A 23626-nucleotide genomic window follows, 5' to 3' on the forward strand; every position below is an offset into this window, starting at 1 on the left:
AAACTCTTAATTTTAAGTCCAACTGGTATGAACAATATTTTTGAACAGGAACTTTGTTCTCACCCCTTAAATTCCATGACCTATTTTAGCAAGCTACATGTAACAATTTACTAACATTTACTAAGCATTTGCTATGGGCCAGGCACTGTTTTAAGTGATTTGCAAGTTTTATATGAATCCTAACAACAACTCTATAAAATATGCACTATTATTGTCCCCACTCTACAGACCAGGGAAGAGGCACAGGGAGATGAAGCTATTTGTTGAAAATCACACTTAGAGGATAGCAAAGCTGTGATTCAACACAAAGCAGTGTGGTTTAGAGATGGCATTAAACACAATGATACTCCAGCATCCCTTTTCACATACTGCTCCAACTAACTAACTCTCCCCAATGAAATGTACTGTTTAAGCAGTTGACAGAACTATAAAATAATAATTTGAACAAATCCTAACTGGAATTCTATGCAACGTCACACTTGATTGTTTTTCATCATACAGTAAGGAAGTCAAATTTCTTCAAAGCTGACATTTACATATGGATGGGGTAATTACGTTCCTTTCTGATAAGCAACAGAATTATAAAATTAGTTGAGAAACAACGTAATTGAAAAAAAAAATCAGGGTGGTTATTTTAAAACATTTTAAGCAGAAGCTCATAAAATGTTTGACTATGTCAATACAAATCTTTCTGAAAAATGTTAAGTATAGTTATAAAATGATAGCTTTGTTTCATACAGTGAGATTCATTTTAGAAGGATAACAAATGGCACGAAAATATTATTTGAAAAATTAATAATTAAATTGAGTAACTATGTTTTCAATTACCATGTCCTTTTTATTTTTTGATATTCATTAGCCTACAATGTTTTATATTGTTTGTTAATTAAGTAAAATAAGATATGGAAAGCAAACAGTTTTACATGAATATTTAAATTTTTTCAAATTATTTAAATATTTTACAATATTTAAATGTCCAATCGCTTTTAATAATGTTTTATAATAAATAGACTTCTCTCTGTAATGAAGTATCATTTAAATTATCAATATATTAATTCTCAAAAAACTGTTTTTGAACATAAAGAAACATTTTTTAAATGTACCAAAGGCTAATTTTCCTATAGTTGGAGAACATATTAAAAATAATAGTTGGAGAACATATTAACAAGAACGAATTTTATATAGTTTTCTGGTTCAAGATAATTTATGTGATTGCAATAAATGTATTAACTTATAATATAAATTTCTGTGCAAATTTTAAGTATTCCATTATCATTTCTTCAGAAACATTCTGATAACTACATAATTTAACATTTTCTCTTTAGTCAAAAGTTGTGCAATTACACCATTACTACCAGTTTATGTATATTTTATGTCAGATTTTTTTCTTCTCTCCAATCTTTTATTGTTATACTTAATCTAAACTCTTGTATGATCTTTTTGTTTTAACTATGCATGACTGATGATAGCTGTTTGCCTTGTGACCACCAGCCTATTTGCTAGTAACAAATGAAAAACATTTAAAATAGATATAAATTGACTCTTATGACAATAGTTTTTGTTAGTCCTATTTTTGTGGTATTAAAGTCAATCACTTTCAATATTTCTATTCAATCTGAGAGTTCCTCAAGCTTCCTCTTTTATATTTTTCTCTAAGTAAAAATGATTGAAATGCAACCACAACTTAATCTGAAAATTAAAATTAATTTTTATCCTAAAGTATGCCTCTGATTTACTAAGGAATGAAAATTAGTGGTTAAGAGTAGTTCAAACTTTCCAGAAAATGCAACACAATTAATTAATAAAATATTTATTGAATGTTCCACTTAGTACCTGCAAGCATCAAAGATCAGAAGTCGTTTATAACTAAAACAGAAGTAAGGACTCTTCTTAGTCCTAAAATTCCTAAGATGTGGAATATTAAGTACACCTACTAGGAACCTGAACACATGCAAAATAAATAGAAAACACCCAATGAGGTGTCATTGTAATTTTACTACCTTATAAATAATTTTCTTATTAGGATATTTAAAAAAATAGGTATTATCGTTGTCATGACACATTATTCATCACAATTCTCACATTCTGAAAATTTATTTGATTGATCCTCTCAAATAGTAACTCAATTCTTCCTTTTCACTGTGACAACTTATTTTGTAATTCTTTATTTAAAAAATTGTTTTGTTAGGTGGCATTAAGTCAGCTCTGAGTCATAGTGACCCCATGTACAATAAAGATGAAACACTGCCCAGTCCTTCACCGTCTTCACAATTGTTGCTATATTTCACCCTATCACTGCAGTCACTGTGTCAATCCATCTTTTTGAGAGTCTTCCTCTTTTTCACTGACGCTCTACTTTACCAATCATGATGTCCTTTTCCAGGGATTCATCCTTCCCTATGACATGTTCAAAGTACCTGAGATGAAGTCTCGTCATCCTCACTTCTGAAGAGCATTCAGGCTGTACTCCTTCTATGGCAGATTATTTCATTCTTCTGGCAATCCGTTCAATATTCTTAGCCAATACCATAATACAAATCCATCAATTCTTCTTAACGTCTTCCTTATTCACTGTCCAGCTTTCACATGCATATGAGGTAACTGAAAATACCATGGCTTGTGTCAGGTGCACCTTAGTCTTCAAGGTGACATCTTCGCTTCTTAACACCTTAAAGAGGTCTTTTGCAGTAGATTTGCCCAATGCACCATGTGTCTGCCAGCTTGTTGTACTGTGGTGGCTTGTGTGTTGCTGTGATGCTGGAAGCTATGCCACTAGTATTTCAAATAGAGCAGAGTCACCCCTGGTGGACAGATTTCAGTTGAGCTCCCAGACTAAGACAGACTAGGAAGAAGGACCTGGTAATCTACTTCTGAAAAAAATTGACCAGTGAAAACCTTATGGATAAAAGTAGAATTTAAAATATTATTGATATGGAATATTATAACACCATTCACTCTAGAGTATAAGTGATTTTATTTAATAAAATATTAAACAAACTTGATTTTAGGCAGTGTTACAAGTAAAAAAAAAAACCACACTGCTTAATTCCTGACATGCTCCTTGGTGAAAATATTTTCTACCCATGTTGTCGTATCATCATAATGTTATTGATATGAACCTTTGCTGGGAGTATAACAGTGATATTTACCAGGAAAACTTGTTTCCTGAACTCATGAGCTCTCTATGTGTAAGTGGTGTAACACCAAAATGAAAACTAACAAATGGAAGTGGGGACATGTATTCACCATACTATATACTCCAGATGTGATCTGTGTAAAACATATTAACTAATATCAAACTACAATAAATTTAACAAATTAAAAATACGTATCTTATAAGTAGATATATTCTCAAACTAAACATAGAAAAGAAGCTAGTAGATAAACCAGGTTTTTTTTTTTTGGACATTAATTGACTCCTTTGGCAAATATACTTCTATGTGTCAAGCCCCTTCTAGGCCCTGAGTGGTACAAAGACAATTAAGGCAAAAATTCTGCCTTCACAAGGTCTATAGTTAAGATTTGTAAAAACACGTATGTAACTAAAACGCAAGAAAAGACCTGCTTATGTTCATTAAACACATTTTGTTAAATGCAGCATTAACTGTGAGGTAACTGTTTGAGCTTTGAAGATGTGAGGTAAATAAATTCATGAATTTTACATCCATATCTATCTATATTCGGATATATATACCATATAGGTATACCCCAAAACCAAAACCAAACCCACTGCCATTAAGTCAATTCTGTCTCATAGAGACCCTAGAGAACAGAATAGAACGTCCCACAGGGTTTCCAAGGCTGTAAATCTTTATGGAAGCAAACTGCCATACCTTTCATTCGTGGAGGGGATGATGGGTTTGAACCACCAACCTTTTGATGAGCTGTGCAGCACATTAACCACCATGGCACCAGGGCTCCATATATGTATACATGTGTATATATGTATCTATATAGATATATACGTGTAGCACAGCTCTACTCTGAAACACATGGAGTTGCCATGAGTCAGAACTGACTGCAGCAACTGTTTGTGTTTGTGTATGTGTATATACATAATTTCAATTTTTTTGGTTTTAATTATTCAAATCTGGGCCATTAAAAAAGGTTGTATAATAAAATAAGGTACTATCAATAACACATTTTACAGTGAGAAAACTAATCTTAAGAAGTTCAAGTCAGTTTATTAATGTAATATATTTTTAATGATCCAAAAATATGAGCACAATTTGTTTAAGGGTCCAACTTAAAAACACACGTATAGGCAGCTTGAAGCAAGGAGATGATGAGAATACAAAATGCTTTTAGGAGAACTTGGAGTAGCAAATTATTCTTGTACAGAAGAAGAAAGATGAATGGCAATTTTAATGTGAATAAAGAAAAAACATAACTGAAAATTTATATTTTAGTGATTTCCCCCATATAAACATTTTACAGACTGCATACTCCCTGAATCTAGGTGATACAGAGAAGTCCAAATGTTGTCTGTTAGAAACCAACTGATTATGTGCATTAAACATGAACAGAATTTTTAGAACGCCCAAGGAAAAGTCAGAAAATCACCTCACCAATTATTGACATTAGAGAGTATTATCGTCCATTCCTTCGGGGGGCGTGGGGGTAAAAATAATTCAGAATATAAAGTGGCAAAGGCTACTTCCAAAAGTGGATGTACTGTTTCAATGAAGAATTGTTTGCAGAAGAATTTCATATATTGTTTGCAGTGCTGGTCAAACAAAGGATGAGGTAGCACTTATAAAATATTCTTTATACATATTACCTTTCTAGCCAAGAAAAATGAAAATCCAAGTACACTGGGAAAAGTGTGGGACTGTAGAAGAAACACATAATGATGGCAAGAAGGTTTTAATACTAACCACAGAAATTGTGAGGAAGAAAAGACATTCTTGGGTATTCAGAGTATGTCAATAAATGCCAAAATATTTAGGAGGAAATCCTCTTGCAAAAAAATTAATGCGAGGAAAATATGAAGGAAAAGCATCTCAAATGAAGAAAGTATGTATCAAAGGAGTAGAAACAAGATTAATAAAATGGTCATCACATGTTCATGTTTAGATGACCTTTATTCCTCAAAGTACCAGAAATTTGCTTTTAATTAGAAATACTCAAGCCTCAGAAGTTATTAAAAACTAGAATACACCAACCACAATGTGTTATGTAAAAATTCCTTTAGCTAGATAGTCCTGGGTATAAGTTATAACTATAGGAAGAGTTGGTGCATTCAATGCCAATTTTCCTCCTCTGCTCCCTTCCTCTTCCTATAGCTATAACTTATACCCAGAACATGTTATTACTAATATTAACAATATGTATAGGAAGCAAAACAAAGCCCTGGTGGCACAGCAGTTAAAGCGTTCAGCTGCTAAGCAAAAGATTGGTGGTTCGAGCCCACCAGCAGCTCCACCAGGAGAGAGATGTGGCAGTCTGTTTCCATAAAGGTTTACAGCCTTGGAAACCTTGTAAGGTGGTTCTACTGTGTTCTATAGAGTCATCGTGAGTTGGAATCAACTTGAAGGCAATGGATTTGGGTTATAGGAAGTAATTATCATTATTTCCATTTTACAGACAACTGAGTCTCAGAAAAACTAAAAAAAAAAAAAAAGGCTAATAGTTGGTGAAATGAAGGTTCAAGCATGAATTCTTTATACTACACAACAGTGTTTAAGGATAGAAGTTGAACTAGGATAGAAAGTCTGTAACAGAAGAGACCTTATCTTTTTATCATAACTGCACCTCAAAAAACTTACAGAAAGTGTCCACCGTATGACAGGGCCTCAATAAGCATATTTTGAGTTGCATGGGCAAATGAGTGTCTGAAAGAATCTGCTTCCTATGGAAAAAGTACACAATGAGTAGAAAAACATAAAATAAATTCCTAAAGGAGAAAGGAAAAAAAAAATTCAAGTATCCTAGAATTTAGTAAATATATTCCATACAAATAGGAATAACTACGGTTCTGTTAAGGATTTGAGATATATAAGTCAATTTCACTTATGTAAGGCATGGTCTGCTATATTCTTTGGCAGAATCAAAATGATATAATATATTGTAACATAAAATTGACAGGCTAAACATTATAAAATGGAAATAAATAGAGATTCAGAGAAGGAGAAGACCAAATTGGGCCAGAAAGTTCTGAAAATAGTTAATGATATGAGGTAAAAATAGGACTTTATATTTGTCATGATTTAGATACACAAAGAGGAAGAAGTCAACATGAGGGAGAACATTCATGAAACTCACCCTCCTCTTTGGTACGCACATAAAGTTTGTAGAAGACACACATGTAAACACAGTAAGGAAAATTCTTGCATACCATCAGATAAAAACAAGTTTTCACTCAATAAAACTATAAACTATATACACTCATTTCTACCAGCTAGCAGAAAAAGGCAACATGTCTACTTACGATGTTTGATTTTATTAATTGACTGTAATAAAATATAAGATTCTGTCATATATTACTGACATGCTTAATGAAACTGGAACGAAAGCATCTTTTACAGGTCCCTGAATTTTTTTTTTTTACTTTCCTATCTATCTTGATAAACAATGGTCTCAACACCGTACGCTGCCTAACTATTTCAAAGGAGTAAATCAAAATCACCTAGCTGTTCGGTTATACCAGAATTGGCACTCAAATGATTCAACTGGATACCTGGAATACTCCAGCAAGGAACTGCTACTTCTCCTCTTTCTTAAGTACTACAGAATTTAATAAGCTCCTGAAAATACTGTGGTTTTGAAAAAAAGAGCATGGATTGGAAGACACACAGGCCACGGATCAAATCCTGGTTCTGTCAGTTACTAGTTGTATACAACAACAGCAAATTTCTTGGCTTCTATGAATTTCAGTTTGCCCAACTTTTAAAGTGGGAAAGTAGTAGATTATTTTGAAGTTCCGCTGAGGTAACCAAAGTATAATGCCAAATGTTTAACTGCCGAACATGTTCAACAACTGTTTACTTTTTCTCTTGTCTTGTTAGTAGCTTGTAATCATTAAGAGGTCATTTTTAGATGAGAGTGGTTCCCCCCCAGCCCCAAATATCTATACTTTTAAGAATTCACTATTTTCCATTCCAGAAACTGCAAATGACTAACATATACTAAGCACATAATCTCACCTAAAATAGTTTCACATTTTTCCTCGAATATGTAATACATCATCTTGGGGTTTTTTTTTTTTTTTTTAATCATTGTATATTTAACAGTAGCTTTTTTAAAAATACATAGTTGGTGCTCAATAAATGTTTCATAACTAAAAAAGCAATGAATGTATCAATTGTTTTGATCTCTTCTTAGTGAGAGACAAAAAGAATAGTAGCAAATGTACTCGGTTTATGATAAACGGACCTAAATATGAATGCTGGCTCAGGCATTCCTACCTGTTCCAGTTGAGGCAGGTTACCTTACCTTTCCAAGCCTGAATTTACTTCACTAGAAAACTGGGAAAGCAATATTTTATTGCTTATTGTTATGAGAGTACCTCATATATAGTAGGTATTCAGTGAATGTTAGCTGAATCTAAATCATGATGTTGATGGCTCCATCATTATTATGAACATGAATCATTCCTCTGTGCATTTGGAAAATATGCAAATATGCAGAATTTGAGCAAGCTTTCATATTTCTACTCAGTATGTCGTCTATGGTTAAAATAGCAATGTACAGGGAAAGTTCTTGCCCATAGAGACTGCTTCTGAATTATACTGCCTTCAGCATAACACAATGATACTTCAATGAACCACTAAAATGTACTGGGCTATCTATTCCTGGCTAATTATTTGCTACCCCATCCAGAATTCAGAGTTGGATAAATATTTTAATCTAGTCATCTTATCAATTATTTCAAAATTGTCACTAGTTATCACCTCTTCCATTCTAAACTATGTCATCAGTGTTAATCTTTACCCTTTAGCTCCTTCACTAACATTATGTTATCCTTTCTAACCTCTCTTATTTTTTCTATTCTGTCCCTTTAAATTTTTCATCTATGTCCTGGATGTTTCATGTGACAACCTGATTACAGTGATCTCTTCCTTTTGGAAAGTGAATCAAATCACCATTACAATCGGATGAGCGTCCAATTTGGGTTTCCACTGCTGTTGAGTGCTCTGGGTCTGCACCCTAATAGCTAAAACCCGTTTTGGTGTGTATTTACTTTCACATTTGGGGTAAATCAACAAACAAAAGTATATCTGCTAAGTTACAATGAAAGTTTAAATGGAATCTTTAAAATATAAAATACATGTTCAATGCATATTGTACAGAGGGTTCACAAATAATTGGTAGAGCAAATTAAATGGGGTCCATATATCCATGCCAGTAAGTAAACAGTGCCAGTAAATCTCAGGTTGAGACTAGAAAAGAAAATCAGCATGTTATTATTAGCAGATATAAACTTAGCCTTTACTATGTGTTAGGTGGGGCCCTGGTAGTGCAGTGGTTAAGGGCTTGGCTGCTAACCAAAAAATCAGCAGTTCAAATCCACCAGCTTCTCCTTGGAAAACCCTATGGAGCGGTTCTACCCTGTCCTATAGGGTAGCGATGAGTCAGAATCCACTTGACGACAAGGGGTTTGGTTAGGGTATATGCTAGGTAGTGTGTTAGGATTTTACATGCATTATCTCATATAATCCATGCATCTCTGTTAGGGAGGTACTTGTTTTCTAATTTTATTAATAAGGAAACTGAGACTAAGTGACATTAACGCATTTGTTCATGGTCACACAGCCAGGGAATGGAGAAGAAGGGACTCAAACTCTCGTCATTCCCATCTGGTCACCTCAAAGCATGGCCAAACTCAATAAGACTAAACATTTAGGATAGAAGATAGAGTCTCATGCATAAACAAAAGTAACTCATCATGGCTGTCATTTCATATTAATGATGTATGGGCAAATAGTTGATCAAAACGATATATGCTCAAAAAAAGAAGTGGGCAATTATTGAAAGAGTGATATATAATTTTCTTTAGTGAACATAATCAAAACAAAAACCTCTGACCCCCACTGCAGACCAAGATATAAAGCTACTACCTACCTTTTAAGATAATTATAGCTACACTAGTACTTGGAAGGAAGACATACACTAAGTGACTCTGAAAATAAAAACAACAATGTATAGTATTTATTGATGCCTTACTGTGTGTGAGTTAGTTGGATTGAAACACTTTATATGTGCTATCTCATTTACTCCTCACAGAAATCTTAGAGGAAAGTTCTAGTTTCCCCATTTTCCAGATGAGGAGTCCGAAGCTTAGAGAACACTATCTCCAGAGTCACTACTAGTCACTAGAAGCTTGACCCTATGATTTTATAAAACTAAAATCTTTGTCGTTACTTAGTTTTTACACTGCCTTAGTACTTAAATTAAGGATGTGGTGGGGTGATTAAGGTTCTTGGATAAGAGCTGTATGCAGCCTTCTCCAGATAAAATAGAACTGTGTGGCAATGACTTGTGTTGGTAGTAAGAAGTACTGGATAAATTAGGTAAAGAAAAGAAACATAAATTTACTATGAAAAATTTCTTAGAAAAAGAAAAGTACATCCTCTGGTGTCAAGTTTGGTAAGAACAGTGCTATTAACATAATATCTTCAAAGATTAAAATATACAACTTTAGAAATCCAATTTATACAATGTATATCATTTCAGTATGGGAAGGATATAGGTTTAGCCTTTTTCCCATTATTTAATGAGCCACGTGAAATAAAACGTATTCCCTCTCATTGTAGTTCTGCCATACAGTGCAAATTATAGGCTTCACTTTATGTCATCACAGTGATTTGTTTCAGGTAATCTGATTAGACGTTACTCATATACCATATTTTTCTCTCTCCCCTTCCCCCTCACTCCTTCCCTCTTTTTTCCATCCCTTCACTCAACATGAAGGTTTTGAGCACTAATTATGTACCAAGCTCTATGATAAGCAGTAGAGTTGATATTTTAACACCACTTTATACGCAACTGATCAACTACCCAAGATATTAATTTGAATAAAGATTACTTACAAATAAAATATACCTAAATATGTTCTTCTATAAGAAATATTTCTATCAATAAGATTGGGAAAACATTATGATCACCTTGATTTATAAATTTAATATCTCTATACAACAGAATGTAATGTTGTTGGAGAGATAATATAAACAGCACTCTCTTGCCTAACTGATTATAGCTCTTATGTTCACAAGATCTCTTAAATTTGCTTAATATCTCTAAATTTAATTTACTTGCATGATAGGAAAAGGGTTTCTGAAGATACCAAAACACACATTTCCCATGGCCCATTAAATCATCCAAAGCTTTAAATGCTTTAAGGCAACGGCTATAGTTTTAAAGAAAGCCTATCATGTGTAAGTGTGGGCACTGGATCTGAGTCCAAATGACTTAGTATAATTCAGTAAAGAACAATTTAGTTCTAGACTGAAAAGAGTTATAAACATCTTCCTTAAATTGAGCAAATTACCAGCTATTTGGAAAGTACAATGTATTGGCTTCTGTTCAAAAGAGCAACACTTAATGCTGACAACACTGCCGAATTCCCCCTTTCCTCTATTCCCCTTCCTTAGAGAAAGTGATGAAGAGACCAATTCCCATGCCAGCTGGATGCTTAAGAGCATCAAAGGTCCTCTGTTAGGATTCAGAACTTGATATGGCTTAGAAACCACTATGCTAATAGATAACCTCCTCGACACTATAAATCAAAGCCATATGGCCACATTATAATTCTATCAGCTAGTATCAATACCCTGCGGTTTATAAAGTACTGTTGACCTACCTCTGGGAGATGGTTGGAATGATACAAAAGTTCTGCTCTGGTTTGGGGTATGTTCCTACTTTTCACAATTGAGAGTTTCTCATCCATAGCAAATAGCCAATTCTCTCTACCTCTCTATCTTTATTGATTTTGTTTAATTGAAACCTTAGGAGAAAGGAAGAGGAGGCACCATGAGTTGAGGTGGAAACAAAAAAAGAGCTAGGAGGTCACAATAGACATTTTGGTATTTTGAACTGTTCCTGTTATTTACTGATTATAATTGCAAAGAGCAAAACCCTCCTAAAAATTAAAAATCTTGTGCCTTCTTAAAACTATAACTACACCTCAAATTCTTACACCAACTAGGCCATTGCATTTCAAACATTTTCAGCAGCAACCCACAGTAAGAAATACATCTGAAATCTTGGCATAGTTCACAGTTCACACATGAAATAACACTTAATAAAATAATACTTACCTTTATTATGTGCATTGCCTTCAGCTTAATTTTACATTAAAAAAAAAACTATTAGTACTCAGTACATTCTCTTCAAGATCAAGTAGTAGCTTGTGTTTTGCAATTAAAGACACTGAACTATTCCAACATATGTGTCTTCACTGACTTCTAAGACTTCAGAAGGAATTACTTAAGGTAGAGAATTTTGACATACAGAGTCAATAAAGAAGTACTTAATTACTCTCATCCTGCAGATCATACAGGAGTATTAAAAACATTACAATTATTAAAATGTTAGTCAATTAACAAAATACACAAATGCACTCGTTCCTCCACTTTATACTTCCACGGATTCATCACCTCAAAAAAAGAATGGATGTTGGCATGAACACATCAGTGTAATGGATTGAATTGTGTCCTCCAAAAATATGTGTCAACTTGGTTAGGCCAGGTGCAGGTGTCCTCCATTTTGATTTTCCTGTGTTATAAATCATAGTCTGCCTATGGTTAAAAGGATTACTCAGATCACTCCCTGATCCAAAAGGGAATTTCCCTGGGGTGTGGCCTGCACCACCTTTTATTTCTCAAGAGACAAAAGGAAAGGGAAGCAAGTAGAGAGTTGGGGACCTCATACCACCAAGAAAGCAGCACCAGGAGCAGAGCATGTTCTTTGGACACGGGGTTCCTGAGCCTGAGAAGCTCCTCGACCAGGGGAAGATTGAGGACAAAGACCTTCCTCCAGAGCCAACAGAGAGAGAAAGCCTTCCCCTGGAGCTGACACCCTGAATTTGGACTTGTAATCTACTAGACTGTGAGAAAATAAATTTCTCTTAGTTAAAGCCATCCATTTGTGGTATTTCTGTTATGGCAGCACTAGATGACTAAGCCAGCCAGGTTCTGTGCAAAAGCCCTACAGATATAGTGATGAACAACAGTCATGGATGGACCTTACACACTCAGGTGTTTTGTCAATTAAAACTAACAAAGTAAAGAAGAGCAGAAGTGTGTTTTGACAAAACATCAAAAAAAATTCTATCATTTATTTCAAGATCTTGTATACCACGTTTTTCCCCCTAATAAGTAAACAGTGGAATACTTAAAATCCAATTTGATAATAATCATGCCTATGTAGAAAAATCATAAATTCCACTCTCTATTAGTACAGTGGAGCCCCGGTGGCACAGTGGTTAAGAGCTCAGCTGCTGACCAAAAGGTCAGCAGTTCGAATCCACTAGTTGCTCCTAGAAACCCTATGGGGCAATTCTACTTTGTCCTACAGGGTCAGTATGAGTTGGAATAGACTCTATGGCAAGTGCTTTGGGTTTTTTTTTTTTTTTTTTGGTTAGTATGGGAAGTTCTTGTTTCCACTGGTGAATTTGAAACACATAAAATACCTGAAAAATAGCATGTGACCCAATTTTAAATTTCCTCTAGAAAAGCCAAAAGGCAGGTAATATGATGTGCCTAGGGAAAAATAGAGCAATAAATTATACTTTCTCTTATCCATAAAAGTGTCAGTGACAATCTTTAATGGAACAGCAAAACTTTGAGAGGGCAGAGATCAAGTGGTTCAACTTCCCTCCCAATTCAGAAATTCTCTCTAGAGCATTCCTGAGAGAAAGCTGTTTCATTAACGATGGTTTTAAATTAACATCTTTTATGCAAAACTGTAGAGAAATATAGCAAAAGTAGGACTTGATGGTGATTGCTTGCTTATGTTGAAGCACACCGATGTAAGCGTCTTTCAGAAAGTGTTTTATAGAAGTTAGGGAGAAGATTACCACATCATCTAGTAGTCAGTTAAGAAAGAGATTGGAAAAAAAAAAAAAAAAAAAACTTTTGACACTTCCCTAGCTCTTCTATGTAAGTTATGTGTTGTGTATAACCACTTAATTTATGCTATTTTGAAACAGAATATGGGAGAAAGGAATGATTTATAAACAAAAGATTCAACAGGTCTCAGAGACCAATTCCTACACAATGGACAAAAACTTGAATCATGGCACTGTTATGGTCATATACTTCACAAGAAACTAGAAACTTTGATTAGCTCCTCAGGTATTAAGCTACATACAAGAAAGACCTTTAATTTCTATGGATTTCAATAGGCAACACTGTAGGAATTTCTCAGCATTTTGATCACATATACACAAGCAGGTTTTAGCCCTAGTTCTCTTTAGTGCAGTCAAAAGAAGACGCTGTATTATTGAATCTTGCCAATACATATTCATCAACTTATAAATTTCCCACCCATAGCAACATTACATATTTTCTCTACTGAAATTGTGCATCCAGTTGTATATTTAATTCACTATTTATACATTTGGCTCATTATTCTTATCATAATCTGAGTATTGAAAGAGCCCCAACATACTCTTTGTAATATGCTGCAATGTTGTTACACCTGTGTCCTTAAGCAATTATTATATACAGTACTAGTATGCAACAATTACAGTGCCATGGGCAAAGCAGTCATTCAATCAAATATAATAAAAATAACTGAAACTGTTATTTTTACTATGTTATCAGTCAGTGTTCCACCAGCAAAACATAAACCATGCTGTGTATTTAAAAACAGAGGGAATTTAATGCAGGGAACTGATTACACAGGGGATGAAGAGCTGTTAAACCCAAGAGTTGATGATAGTGAGATAATTCAGAGGTTAGCAGCAGCAGGAAGCCAATACCACTCCTAGTTTGGAGGAACAAAGAGATGGGGTAGTAAAAGATGCCCAAGGGCCACAGTTATCTGGTGGAAGTAGGAACCAAGAGTTTCCAGTGGGAGCGAGAAACATTGCTGGACAGTTCCATGGAAATAAAAGATGGGGAGAAATACTCTGGCCTCTCCCTTCCTCATGTGCTCCCTTGTTCCAAAACTACCTTCCATTGGTAAACTGCAGCCTGAAGATAGCTGACATGAAAGATTGGGAAATGTGGCCTAAGGTATTAGCTCCTCCCCAGACCTCCAGCCTCATAGAGTAGCAGAAGAATGAAGAATGAATCTGGTCAATCAGGCCCAGAACTGACACAGAACATGACTTGAACATTTCTCTAAATTCTATAGAAGTGAGGTATTGCAGAATTAACTTATTGAAAGAAGCCATTTAATTGTAACGCTAATCTATTTAAAATAATTAGTTCATTAAAATGCTTGTGCTCAAAGACTGATACAACTACCACTCCTTCTGAATTAAAGAGATTGGGCAAAAATAAATTTAATCCAGGAAATTTGAAAATATTACACCATTCTTTAATATAAATATGGGTGTGTGTTAATATATCAAGTGATATGTCAGGCTAATAGTTCTGTAAATCACTACAGGTAATGATTCAACATTTCATTCCACGTACTGGAACATACTTTTCCAAACTGACTCAGTATGACAATCTATACCCCCACCCTTTTTTAGAAGGAAAAAAAAAAAAAAAAAAACTCCAGAATATTACGAATATTTATTCAATGACACATTTAACAGCATATAATTTTTTCAATGCCTTCATGTTATAATCTGCATGGCAGCAGTGTATTTGGAACACGTGATACATCCATGTGCGGGAATGATTAAACACACTATATTCAGATGCTCTCAGGATAACCCGAGTGTACAGCATAATAGATTTCTACCGCTATTGCTAATTCTACATTCTCATATATAAATCATTTACTTGGGTATATTCAATAGCATACATTTCAAATGAGAAGTAACTAGTGTAGCCTAATCAAAAGGCAAAATGTATTGGACAAATAGGCTGAGAAGTGACAAACACTTGCCATATCCACTCATAAATCTACTTGCAAAACTTTTATGGTTTCTGGTGGAAATTTCTTCTCCAGAAATGAGCCCTCTGCTCTAAGCAAAAGTCTTCCTCCTTATTACAATATCATAGTAGGATCTCATATAATTTCCATACAAATCTATTGCATTAAAATGACAGAGCTGAGTTCAACTTTGGAAATGTAAAGGAAGAGATCACATTTAAGAAAAGAATCTGCCTCCTTTTGATTAAAGCATGACAAGTAGAGAATAGGGTATTTTGAATTCGTATCAGGAAGGCGGCTATAAATGTACAAATTCACACAGAAGAGCTGAATTGGAACAGATTGAAAGAATTAGCTTAACAATGACAAGTTGTTTTTTTTTTTTTAATATGCAAACACTGGGGGTGTATAAATGAGGATGTTCCTAGTTTTTTTTCCAAAGAATATTACATATTTTGGACATGTTCACATAACTGTATTTGTTAATAAGGCAATAATAAAATTAATTCACACTGAAGGAACTGCAAAATCATTTTTAAAAATCCCTGAAATTTATGTGTTGATCCAGGAAGCAGTTACATGTCCCTCAATTCTCTGGGTCTAGAAACACTCTCAAGGGTGACCAGTGTGGTTCTAGCATCTCTTGTTCTCGGCTACTTTACCCTAAAACACATCAACTCAAATCTTCCACATACTACAAGATGTAATTTGAAGACTGGAGAAAAAGTTAATTTCTCTACACAGATTAACAAGCTTTTTTTAGGCATAAAATACTAAAAGTATTAAAGATAGTAGCAATCAAAGTCTATATTTAATAAGTTAATGAATATAATAATTCATGTTTATAGCAAATTACAAAGCAGAGGGTCATGTATTTATTTAAATCCCAATCTAATGTTTAAGTAAGGGAGGTATCAAATGTTACCATATTGAATAGATGCATTATTAAATACTTTATAAAGAAGGTCCAAATAGCCTAAGTGAGTTCTTAAGAGATTTAACAGTAAATAACATTATTAAAAGCAAAGGGCATTTGACATTTAATATATTGCTTTGATAACCTTAAAAAGCAAAGTTACAATGATAAAGATGTCGAAGTTATTAAATGGGATTTTATTATAAGTCCTTTATTTAAGAAAACAGAGAAGATGATCTGCAAATGATGACTATAGTTAGGCGATGACAGAAAGAATTTCACTTGGGTATCACAGCTTCACTTAAGGGAAGTTTTGTTTTCCTTGATTCTCACCTCAAAAACAGACATTCTGGCACTTTGGGGATAAAAACGTATCATTTGACCTTTAAACTTCTGTTTCATTAACCTAAGCACAAGCAAGAGTCAATGAATGCATGTTTGCACTTTTATGCCTTTAACACTTGCAGTTGCTTGATAACTATTATTGCCACTATTTGCTTTTATTAAAAAACACTTTGAGGAATATTGTATGCGAAAGATAAATAGGCTATATTGTGTAGAGTTTGACAAATGATATTAAGTACTTGATTAAACTGTTCTCTTGATCTCTAGATTCAAGTATTTTGATGTGAGTGGGTATATGTTTGAAGGATAGAATTGTCTTTTTGTTTTCTAATGAATTAGGCAATAACATCAAATGTGATTCTGAGTATCTAAAATAAAAACATGATATAAAATTTTGTGACATTATTTTTGATGAAAAATATTCACTCCATGAATATGACTCACACACTCAGTTAGTCCTTAGGCTATGTCTGCATTGGTCTACAAACACAGCAAATACCAGCTGTAAGAGTCAAGAAAAATAACTGACACCATTTAACATTTTTATTAACTGAGAGAATTTCTTGTACACAAGCTAAATATTAAATGAGTTTAAAATCTATGAAAAATGTAAAAAAATCTGACAACAGGATATTCCTTGGAGAATTATAGAATGATTGTAAACAAATTACTTTCAGTAAAAAGTAACAGGCGGAAATACAGATGGAATTTCTGTTTCATATGACATGAAATGATCATTTATTTAAAAAAAAAACTGTAGGTAGAAGCGTCATTGAGAAGGGACAAGAGTTTCTATTCTCTTTTAAAGTTTATAAGTCGAAAGTTCCCTAAAAGAAGGCATCACAAAACTCAACCATATCCATATATATAAATGCATAAGGTGCAGTGCATATGAAGTAAACAGGACTGCCCCAAACCAACAACACTGGAAAGATATTGTCCCTTCATGTTAGAGAAGCTTCACTGTTGGAAGCAATGAGTGAACTAAATATCTCCTAGAAGCAGAAGGTGGGTCCAGCTATTTTAATGAAGCTTAGTATTTATTAATTTGTTCATTAGGAAACAAATGGTTAAAATACATCATCAAAAGGCAAACACTCTATTAAACACTTTAGGATGAAAATGTTAATTCTCATTACCCGTAAGCAATATGCTGCTACAGAACATAAAGACTGTAGCTCCCATGATATGTGTTCGCAGCCTCTGAAGATTAGTGTTTCATCCTTACCAGTGCTACTCAAACTTCTAAAACAAACTTAATATGAGGAATGCAAATATGGGTTTAATTTATATCCTCTGTGGCTGTGCTATCCAAAGAGTTCATCACTGCTACCAGCAAAGAAAAAGCATTTTACTTGGTTAAAACAAAGTAGTTACTTTTGTATACATTCAGTAGCATTCTTGGTTTACAGCAAAAATAACAACATATGTTATAAAAACATGTGCTATCAGTTTATATTAGAAAATAAGATATTCCACACAACTTTGGACTCATAATTATGTTTTAGAAGGTGTAAGTCATATACCACATCCACATCATTAAAATTAAAACATGTAGCATGATTCAGGAAGACATATATCCTACTCTCTTTCACCCTAGACATGCTATGTAGACTGATTTTGTGCAATCTATGCTCATAAGCCAACTACCACCCAGTGGAGAAAAAGAAGATCTTACAGAGAGATTTAAGGTGTGTATCAGGTGTAGATGTCAGAGGGGGAAGGGAGGGTGATGAGAAATGAAGGAATAGGAGCATTTAGTCTTGTTTAGATCTAAGCACTGCTGATCATGAATTTATATTTTCACCGGAGAGGAAATGTTTCCAGAAGCTCACTCTGCAGTGTTGCTTAGGGGTGAACTCAGGCTATGGATGTTCATTAGTGACAAACGATTTCAATGTTCAAGCTTAGGGAAAAGAAGAAAAGAGAGTGTGATAAAAAGGAGTAAAACTGAAAATGGAAGGCAGGAGGAAGGTGGGAAGGGAGGAGAAGAGAGAGCGTGTGTATGTACACATGTGTGAGAGTGATAGAGTGGGGAACAGTGAAAGTGTGCCTTTCAACAGTGAAAGGGAATCTGAATGTGGAAGTGGTTGTTTGAGTACGTAAGTGCCAATGTGTGTGAGGATGTGAGAAGGAGGGTATGTGAGGGAGTGTGTTTATGAAAAAGAGATTTGTGAGGGTGAGAAAATGGTGCTGGTGGGTGGGGGGAAGAGGGAACATGCACATGTGTGTGTGACAGGGATGGAGAAAGGGGATGGGAAGAGGGCTGGGAAATGGAAAGGGAGTTAAAACAGGGAAGACAAGACACAGAATAGGGGCATTAATGAGGAAGAAAAATGGAGAACGTAGAAAAAGGAAAAAAGTGAAGACTGGAGGAAAAGGGTATTAAAAGGGTCAGAAATTAAAAGGGTCAGTGGTGGGGATAAAAGGGAAGCGGAAATGAGGAGAAAATAATTTTTTTAAAAAAAAGGAGGAAGAGAACTGTGAGAACACAAAAAACATGAAAGGAGGCAATGGAGGGAAAAAAGAATAACATGAAAAAATGGGGGAAAAGAGAGAAAGAGGGGAGAAAAGGAAGAATGGAAGTAAGGACAGAACGCTGAAGAGGAAGAAATTGAGTCTAAGTGTTCAAGTGAGAGGGAAAATAAATGGGAGAAGGGAGCTAGCAGTTTGGAAAAGTCGCTTATACTAGAGTAAAACAGAAACAAACCTGATAAACTTGTCAGACTCTCCAAGAGTACTCCATGACAGTAAAACAGAGACCTGTGAATTGTTTCAAAGTGGCACCTGCCCCTCCTCCTAAACCTCACAGTTCACTCATCCCAGGGCTACTTGGTGTTCTTTAAAGTGCTTTAGCATCAGGAGTCCAGCTTGCTACCTGCCCCAGCGTAAGGGGCCAGGGTTCCGAGAAGAGTCAGCACCTAGATTTCCTGAGACGTGATATTTTGATGGTGTTCACCATCAGCATTATAACTCGGGTTAAAAAGAAGGCAAGGAGAGTGAAGAGACAGAAAGATAGACTGAGATAAGTACGAAAAGCACGCCGTTCTTCCTACCTAAGCACCGCCGTGTCCCCTTTTCTGACCATCATGTTGTCCACGGCCGCCCAGGGGAAGTCCACACTCTGTCCAGCCGGGAGGCAGGAGGGTAGCAGGCAGCACAGGCTGAGGAGCACCGCCGCCAGCCACTGGTTCGAGCAACAAGCACCCTGCACCAACAGCATCATGTCCATCCCTGCTAGGGCTGCTCACTCTCCAGCAGCTTTCAGCTCGCACTCCCCCACCCCCTGGTGCTGGCGAGTCTTCCGGGGAACCAGGCGGCGCGCCACAGGATTTTCTTTCTTTCTTTTTTTTTTTTGGGGGGGGGGGGTGGGTGAATTTTTTTTTCTTTCCCCCCTTAGTTGTTCAGTGTTGTTTCTCTTTTTTGCCTCCTTTCTCCTCCTCTTCGCTTTCCCTCCCTCCCTCCCCTCCCACCCCCTGGCACCACACTACACCTCCTTTCGGTTGCTTTTGGCCGCGTCCGGAGTGTGTCTAATTCTCGGGCGGCTCGCACACCATCTAGCGAGGAGGAAAGCGCGCCGGCGAGTGAGGGAGGAGGCGCGGCGGCGTCGGCGGAGGCAGGGCGAGCGGCAGTGGCGGCGGCTGCAATAGCAGCAGCAGCAACAGAAGCAGCGCCGGGCGCAGCGGCAGCCGCCGGCCCCCGGGCTCGCGCCGGTTGCCAAGCGGCCGTTTCCTTAGCAACCCCACCCGGGGATGGTGGATGGAGCAGGGAGGGAAGGTGGGAAAAAAGGAAAAAAAGAAAACTAAAAAAAGAAAAAAATCAGGAGGAGATATATTACAATTATGCAAACTGAAGGGGAAAGAGAGATGCATGGTACATTGAACCCTTTTTTTTTTTTTTTTGGTAAGTCGTATGCACTAGTGTGATGATTCGCTAGAAAAGTCTCTGTGTCAGGGCTGGGATGAGGAGGGCAGAGGGGCACTTTTTCTCTCTGGTGCGTTTTACCTTGCAGGCACCGTAAGTTTAAAGTCCTCCAAGTTGTAGTCGGCGCCATCATGACGCGGACGACTGTGAGTTTTTATCTCGCAGCGGCAGGTATGCTTCAGTGGACAGTCGGCCTACTAGTTCACTCTCTACCCCTCTTCGGGAATAAGCAGAGATGGGGTGGCTGACATGGAAGTGGGGGCACGAGGGGATGCAAGGCCTTGCCGTAGAGCAGCTTGTTTGGCTGTCGCGTCAGTCATTATGTATTGGGAGACAACTGCCGTCCCCCGTGCATGCTGTTGGCAATAAGTTGTGTGCGTGTGAGTGTGTGGGAGAGGGGTACATGGTCTGTGTGGAGCGTGCGTATCTGTGTGTAGTGTGTGTGTCTGTGTGCGTTTTGTAGTTTATGTGTACTGTGTGCGCGCGCGGGTGCGTGCGCACGGCTCTGCGCGTGCTGGGGGTGCGCGCGGGGCCTGTACGCGCGGGGGGCTGTGAGCGCGCGGCACGCAGGCGCGCTGGGAGTGACCGGGCGGGCTGTGCCTGGATGCAGAGTCGGGAAGACACTGCAATCAAGTGTTTTAATTGTGTGAAGCCAGGCAGTCCTGTTATGTAAGAGTCAGTTTAACCCGTTTGAGCCTGTCCTTTGAAATGATCAGCGCATCCGAATCAAGGGGTGGGCAGATTTATCGGATTTAATGAGTTACGGGGTATATTTTTCAACAACCTCCAAACCAGGTTGGATCGGCTTTCCTCACCGCGGCGCAGAGCCGCAACCCCAGCTTCTCACGCTGCAGCTTATTCGCCGCTTGTCGGGCGGCTGTGAGCGGCTGTCCTGGAATGGAGTGGGGCTCTGGGCGTGGGGCTGCCCCCTGTTTTTTTCTTCTACCTTTCTTGAACTCATTTCCAGATTTAAGATCCCTTAGCTATTCTGGACCATTTGCAGATCAATGCGAAAACCCGACTGGAGTCGATAGCAATTACGCCAATCAATCTTGTTCAGTGAGGAGTTTGGGAAGCGGCGGGGAAGCGAGAGAGAAACAAGTAATTAAAAAAACAAGCGCCCCCCACCCTCCTGGATTTTTCCGTCCCTCCACCCTTATGCTCCTTTAGCAGCCTTTGAAGATTGCTTCTTCTGACCCCAGATATTCTTCCCTCGAAGGAAATAAATAAAGCAAATCTCTCACATCCCGAACTCGTTTTCCATAACGTTAGCAGGGTCCATTGGCAAAGCGCGCAGAGCCAATAATCTCTGCAGGGGTCAGCATCCGGCTGCCTCCCTAGACTGAGCCCTTTAAGAGGCAGGCAGGGAGTCGTTTTGCTTGGCAGTAGCGGTGCTCAGAGTGATTTTTATCGCGGTGCAGGAGGGAGGGTATCTGCGGAAAGGGAAGGTTTCCCATCACCTGTGACCACCCAGACTGACTGATCGAAGAGCCCCTAACCAGAAACAACTCCCTGCTGAACTGACACTCCAAGGCTCAGCAATTAACCGAGACGCTTGTAGCAGGAGTTACTGATATTATTAGCGTTCAGGCTTAACTGTCAAAACGGCTCGGAATTGAGAGTGCAGGAGTATTCAGCTGCATTTTGAAACAACAATAAAATGTTAGTCATTTGCGGATGAATGAAAACATTTTCTTTACGGTCTGGTATGCTAGGGAAATAATTGTCAAATGACAGCCTTTCGCTGATACTGATACCAAAGACCTAGATAACACTGTCATCTTGCTAACTGCGTTTTTCTTTCTCTCCTGGCACACTGATGGATAAAGCTTAAAATTATCTAGGGCACACGGGATTAGGAGAAGTGACATGTCACATACATGGACAAAAGTACAAGCATGCAGTGTTATTTAGTATTTTCGCTAGAAATTATCTAGATTCCATTGAAGAGAAGAGCACAGCTTCAGGGGTTCTGACTCAGCTCAGTGCTTTTTTATGCGGAGGTACCCTAACAGCGTTTTCTAGTACCAGTTGGGAAAAACATTCTTTTCTAATCTAACTGCTGTTTCCCAAAGATCTGACATCTTCAATAGGGTGGGATGGGGAGGGGGGAGGTATTTCTGTTGACCGGGACTGGAGCTATGCAGCAGTTTTAGTATGTACAGCAACCCTTCAGGCTTGTAAACAGAAACTGGCAGCACTTCTGTTTTAAGTCAAAGAGTTTGTTTTCCTTATTCCTGGTTTCTACCTCAATCAACTTCCATTCACCGATCGCAAAACACTTAACTCTCACAAAACCTGTCCAAAGGAAGCAATCACTAAACCTAGTTTAGCGATACATGAACAGTGGGAGCTATTATTTACGCGTAGACCACTAGTCTTTAAAGTTAGTGCAAGAGTGTCAGTCAGAGCAGCCCCTCCAACAAGGTGTACCGTGTTCCTTCTGACTAGTGAGGAAAAATGATTTTTAAAAGCTTTTGTGACTTTCTTTCTGCCTCACCCTTTCTAAAGGCATATAGCTGTGAGAATTCTACAAGGTTCTCTATGTTTGCTTTTGAGATCCTAGATTTCTTCCACGCAGAGACTCAAATCCTGGCAGTCTTGACTCCATCTGAAGGAAAATAAGAACAAACAACAACAGACTATGAAAGAAAGACAACCTCCCAACTCAAATAGCTCATAGTTCTTAGTAGACTTTTTTTTTAAAGTATCAAGAATAGTTAATAACATTATTTTGAAATTTTTAGATGGTGAGGGTTGGAATGGTTGTAGTTGGATACTTCCTTGGTCAGAATTTTTATGAACTGACATTGGAATACATTACTATTTCCTTTATAATCATATACCTTTTTTTCTGATTTTAAAGCACAGTTTTTGAAGAAATATGATAATTAGCATGGAGTTAGTTTGGAAGGAGAAAGGTGAAGCCTGATTGTGATAGCTAATTATACCATTATCTAGATTGGTTTACGCTGGTGTCTTTCATACCCTGTGACCTGTATTTTGAGTTGTTCAGGGGTGTTGGAAAGGGTAAGGTTATAAGGTAGCTTCTTAAATGTCCTTATTTTAATAAGCTTGGTTTTTATTCAACAGTATAAATAAGATTTTTGTTAAGGAAAAATTAGACTATAAATTCACATTTTCTTTTTGATAGTGACTGAGTAAACCCAGCTTCATCTTTCATATTATTACTGTCTGGGCATGAGAAATTTTAGGCAAGATAGGTCCCAGGACTTAATGGAAAGAACTAATGTGAGCACTTTGTAATTACTGAAAGAGTCAGTCAGGGAGCCCTTATAAACAGGACATATGAATAATAGCTCTCTAAATTGGGCCATAATCGATTCTCTTTTTGAATTAAGCTGGCTTAAGCTAGAGCACCTGGCCAACTAAAACTGACCTGTAGTGATGATTTGCAGGTCTGTGCGAGAACTACAAGGTGTC

The 23626-nt window shown here is 37.0% G+C and overlaps 1 protein-coding gene across 1 annotated transcript in view; it reads right to left on the reverse strand.

The window, feature by feature from the left end:
* The window catches only part of NEGR1 (neuronal growth regulator 1), a 1075199-nt gene extending 1055618 nt beyond the window's left edge, over nucleotides 1-19581 (reverse strand). Inside the window, exon 1 of the mRNA XM_049879570.1 lies at nucleotides 19315-19581. Within this exon, the coding sequence (XP_049735527.1) occupies nucleotides 19315-19490 (176 nt within the window). The 5' untranslated portion in view covers nucleotides 19491-19581. The remainder of the gene's footprint in view (nucleotides 1-19314) is intronic.
* Between the last annotated feature and the right edge of the window lie 4045 nt (nucleotides 19582-23626).

Source organism: Elephas maximus, chromosome 3, assembly GCF_024166365.1.
Source record: "Elephas maximus indicus isolate mEleMax1 chromosome 3, mEleMax1 primary haplotype, whole genome shotgun sequence".
NCBI lineage: Eukaryota > Metazoa > Chordata > Mammalia > Proboscidea > Elephantidae > Elephas > Elephas maximus.